Source organism: Phoca vitulina, unplaced genomic scaffold, assembly GCF_004348235.1.
Source record: "Phoca vitulina isolate PV1807 unplaced genomic scaffold, GSC_HSeal_1.0 scaffold7, whole genome shotgun sequence".
NCBI classification, from domain to species: Eukaryota; Metazoa; Chordata; class Mammalia; order Carnivora; family Phocidae; genus Phoca; species Phoca vitulina.
In genome coordinates, this window is record NW_022589710.1 from 45,330,824 (window position 1) to 45,335,627 (window position 4,804).

At 62.7% G+C, this 4,804-nt stretch overlaps 1 protein-coding gene across 6 annotated transcripts in view; it reads right to left on the minus strand.

Moving 5' to 3' along the window:
* The window catches only part of RPS6KL1 (ribosomal protein S6 kinase like 1), a 15,781-nt gene extending 11,227 nt beyond the window's left edge, over positions 1 to 4,554 (minus strand). For 4 of the 6 annotated variants that reach the window (XM_032405592.1, XM_032405589.1, XM_032405594.1 and 1 more), the window contains exons 1-4: positions 4,435 to 4,554; positions 2,772 to 3,078; positions 1,457 to 1,581; positions 495 to 587 (exon numbers count right to left, since the gene is read on the minus strand). In XM_032405592.1, the coding sequence (XP_032261483.1) occupies positions 495 to 587; positions 1,457 to 1,581; positions 2,772 to 3,036 (483 nt within the window). In that variant the 5' untranslated portion in view covers positions 3,037 to 3,078; positions 4,435 to 4,554. The remainder of the gene's footprint in view (positions 1 to 494; positions 588 to 1,456; positions 1,582 to 2,771; positions 3,079 to 4,434) is intronic. The other 2 variants (XM_032405590.1, XM_032405591.1) reach the window with 2 other exon arrangements.
* Between the last annotated feature and the right edge of the window lie 250 nt (positions 4,555 to 4,804).

Below are 4,804 nucleotides of genomic sequence, written 5' to 3' on the forward strand. Positions count from 1 at the left end.
GGGCAGGAGGGGATGGGCAGAGCTGCTGAGGCCCCTCTGGGGGCCGGGACCCTCAGCAGGACAGGCTTCTGGAGAGGAGTGTACACTCGCACCACACGAACTCCTCGGCAGGACTTGGAGACAGCCCTGGGGTGCAGAGGGAGGGTGGGTGGGGGCCTGTGGGAAGCGGGAGGGGGAGTGAGCAGGGCCATGTGCGCTGGCCCTGCGCCCTGGGCACTGCTTCTCCGGCTTCTGTCTTGAGCCTCTAAGGGAGTGGTTGTCTGTCTGAGCTCCAGGCTATGGAAAAGGGACCATTTGCCTCTTCTGTTCCCCTTTTCCTCTCCAGGACCTGACATGTGTGCTGGGCTGGGGGAAGGGTGGGGAGCCAATGGACACAGCTACTCTCCTCCCCTGGGGCCCTCCGACCCCTTTCCAGCCCCTTCTCCTCCCCCACCACCCCCATCTGCCTGCCCCAACTCCTTCAGCACCAAAACCGTGGCTGTCAGCTCACTCACCTTCTCGATGACCCCAACCACCTTGCAGCCCCTCAGCTGCTCCAGGGCAGAGCTCAGTGTGCGGATGGGCCGGAGCCTCAGGCTGCTGAAACCCTGCAGAGGTGGGAGACAGAACCCACAGACTCAGGGCCCAGCCCTCCTCAGGCACTGCCTTCTCACCGGGCCCTCCCCAGCTGCCAGAACAGCAGTGGGCACTAGGGGCAGAACTGGGGTCCATGGAGCACCCACCTCACAGGGAGCAGACAAGCTGGCCCTGACTGGCAGGGCCCCACCTCGGTCCCGGGTGACCACACTGCCCTCTACATTCGGCACCCCCCGCCAGCCCTCCTCCAAGGCCTAGGGGAGTCCTCAGGCTTCAGATCCCCTGTCTTGAAAGCCCCACCCATAGGAGGCAGGTGCTCCCAGGGGTGGGGAAATAACCCAGGGACATGAGGGTCTCAGGGAACATGCCTGGAAGACCCAGGCATGTGGCTCAGGCACCTGCTTTGGGGAAAAGCAGCCTAATAAGATGCAGAAGAGAAAATACCTTTCCAGCACTGTGGTGTATTTATCGAAAAACTCCGAGTATAAGTGGACCCACGCAGTTCAAACCCATTCAAGGGTCAACTGTGCTCACCCAAACTTCAACCCGTTCAAACTTCAACAGACGTGGGAAACTTGGAGTGTGTACACATGGAGCTTGTGTATGAGCCGTGCATGAGAGTCTGGAGGTGTGTGTGTGTTTACCCCGTGCGGGGGTGAGACTGGCCTGGAGACGATGTGCTAAGGGTTCGAAGATGAAGGAACTAGTTGGGTGTGGGAGACGGAGGGAGCCAGCAGAATGGCAGGGAGACAGCCCTGTCCCTGGCACGCACACAGCCCAGGACAGGAGGTGACAGCCCTCTGGCCCGTGGGGGGCGGGGGGCCTCGCTCTCTCCTCCCCCCCACAGAGCCCTCAGGCCTTTGGGGAGCGGTCTCCTCACCGTGCCGGGGCCGGCCCCACCGCCCAGGGTCTTCTGCAGGTGGCAGGTGAAGATCTCCTCGGCCCGCCGCAGGTACTTGGTAATTTTCAGCTTCACAGCCTCGCATCGCTCCTTGTTGGGGTCGACTGTGGGGTGAGGGGGTCACCAGGACCCACCCCTGGCCCCGCGGGGGGGGCTGGGGCTCCGGCGCCCGCTGCCCGCCCTCTGCCCTCCGCAGGAGAGAGCGCCTGCTTCTGAGGCTGGTGTGCGGACAGTGCCCTGCCCGCCCCCGTCCCCCCCCAGCCCAGCCTTCCTCTGGGCAGGAGACCGGCAGGTGCGGCCACAGAAGGAAGATGGGGGGAGAGGCTGGGAACGGTGGTCACAGGTGGCACCCCCCCACTTCACTGGCTGCCATCACACCCCGGGAAGGAAGAGAGGGGGATTCCGGGGTCCGTTTTCAGAGCAGGAGACAGAAGCTCCCAGAGAACAGCCCTCTGCCTTCTCTGAGACCCAGTGTGAAAAGGCCGGAGTGGGGACCAGGATTGGAAGAAGAACAGATTCACTGGGCAGTCGGAAGCCCCGTTGGCGGGGCTCCGTGGCGGGGGTGGGGGAGTGAGGGGGGAGGAAGCGTGAAGCAGGGCCCGACTCCTACCCCCCCACCGCCCTCAGGGGTCTCCAGCTGGCCTCTCCCCTGCAGGCACAATGCCCCACTTTGCCCTAAACAGGCTGCTCTCTCTCTCTCTCTCACCAGATGGCCCTTCGTTTTGACTTCTAGAAAATACCCTATGCCGGCCTAGCCTGGCATCCCTTTCCCTCTTTTCTCCCCTCATTTCTTCCTCATTGCTCTTCCCACCAGAGAGGGAATTATCCATCATTAAACTCATCAGTCTCCCCCCTGGTGATGCAAGCCCCCAGGACAGGAGCCCCGCTCGCTCCAGGGACGTACGGGGTCTGCGCCCAGCCTCTGGATCCCCAACTGTTCAAGCCTCAGCTCTGCCACTGAGAGCTATGGAAACTTAAGCAAGTAATTTAACTGCCTGGTGCCTCAGTTTTCACATCTGGAAAATAGGAATAAAAATAGTTCCTATATACGACATCAACAACGTATGTAATCATTTCCATTACTGTGAGGTTCAAATGAGTTAATACAGGTAAAGCCCTTAGACCAGGGTCCGGCATACAGGAACCACTCACACAGGCCTTGCTGCCCTTGCCACAGGCCCTGTGGGCCCAGCCTAGAGCCCTGCTCACTCAGCACAGATGGACAGAGGATGGGGGGGAGCCCCAAGCCCGCCCTGCCCCAGCAGCTCCCGCCCCTGGCCCCCCCGGGCCTCACCGTGCACACCCCGCAGCAGCAGGTCCACGCCGTTCTGGTAGTGGTTGAAGGCTGCCTCGTAGTCCTCACTGACATCGCGCTCCAGGGCCAGCCGGATCTGCGTGGCTGCATCCACCAGGTAGTCGCGCTTGGTCACGTCAGGGGCCCCGGGAGCCACCAGGTTGCGAATCTGCTCCAGGTACACGCGGGCCTGGGACCGTGCTCGGGAGCAAGGCTCAGGCTCCAGGCCAGGGCCCGGGGGACACTCGCAGGCCACCAGGCTCATGGCTGCTTGCCCTGTGGCGGTGACCTGAAATCAACAGACGCCCTGGGGAGGCCCCGGCGGCGAACAACAGCCCATCAGTACCCTGGCTTCCTCTGCTGAAAACTGGGAGACTAATACTCACCTCCAAGGGCTGGAGGGATCAGAGCTAGTGTGGGTAACATCCCTCTACGGGGCCAGACCTTTTCTAAATGGTGATAATAGAATAATAACATGCTCGGGGCTCTTCCTTTCAATTCAAATTCACATCAACAGGTATTTCTTGAGCACTGGAGAGAGCTGAGGACATCTGTGATGCAGAACTGCCTTCCTGGGGTCTCACAGACAAACTAGTGTCTAGCACATGGGAAACATATGTTGGCCACACACCAAGGCTGTTCCTCACACTGTTCCCTCCATCCTGCCTATTCTCCTGGTCATACTCCTCCTACAGGAATCTCATTTATCCTTCAGGGTTCAGCTCAATGGCACCTCCCTGAAGAGGAGAGATTGCCCCCACCTTATTTAATTCCCTTTGGTGCCGAGGTCAGCAAGTGAGGACCGCCCCCCCCCCCCCCCAACACACACCCGAGCCTGGCAGAGAGTTAGTCACAAGGCCTGGCCTTAAACCTGTGGGCAAATGAAATGACCGAGTGACAGATGCTGGATGGACGTAGGAGAAGGAGGGCAGAGCCGACCCGGCCCCAGGGAGGCAGCGGCACTCTCCTGGGCTCCGTCTGAGTAAGCCAGGGGGCCACGTGGCCTCCAAGGACCTAGCAGCAGCTGCTCCCTGAGCAGTGTGTGACAAAAGTGGTCAAGGGATAAGAGCAGTGGCTTCAGGAAAGGAAAGGGCTCTGGAGAGGTCCACAGAGCTGCCCCTACACCTCCGCCCCCAGCCTCAGTGGCACCTGTGTTCTCGCAGGCCCCACTAGGAAGGGCAGGGCCTGAACTTCCCAGACTAGGTCACCTCTGCCTCTGTGGAGAGAGGGAATAGATAGAACAGGATGGGGAGTGGGGCGGGGAGGGAAACCGACATCCCCCAGGCCAGCGGGAAGCTGAACTCCGGCCAGGATGCGGCCAGGGGGTGGAGGGAAGGAGGGAGGGAAGCCGCACCCTCCTTGCTCCGCCCAGCCACCCGGGACCCGCAGCTCGGAGGCCTGTGCTGGGGTGGGCGGGCGCCAAGGCCGAGGGGCTGGGCTGCTCGAGTCAGGCCACCGGGCCACCCCGCCGGGTTGGGTCCCCCGGGGCAGGACTGCGGGGCCGCGCCTGGACCCGGGAAGCGGAGCGCCCAGCCCGCGAGTCCCGGCACGCAAGGTGCGCCACCCCGCGCGGTGGGACCGAGGGAAGCTGGGGGAGTGAGAGGAGGGGCCGCCCTCGCCTGGAGGACCGGGGCCCGGAGGAGGAGCCGGGCAAACCCCGTACCTGCCCGAGCCAGGAGCTCGGTCCGCGCGGCCGGACCTACCCGGGCCGCCACCGCCCCTCGAGCGGGAGGCCGTGCACCACCCCGCCGCCTTGCGCCCTCCAGCCAGGTGCAGGGGCCTGGCCGGGTGCGGCCTGGCCATTGGCTGCGGATGAGCTCATCCTCCAGCGTTAGAATAAACCGCCAATCAGCACCCGGCTTCGTTTCTGCCGGCTCTTAAAGCCCCAGCATCCGCAAAGCCGACCCTGGGAGAGGGAGTGAAGGGGGGAGGGGGGCGGTCCATAATCACCTAGGGCTGCGGGAGAGCCTGCTTCCGCAATCGAAGCCAACTAGGGGCGCAGGGATGGCTCAGTCGGTTGAGCTGGGACTCTT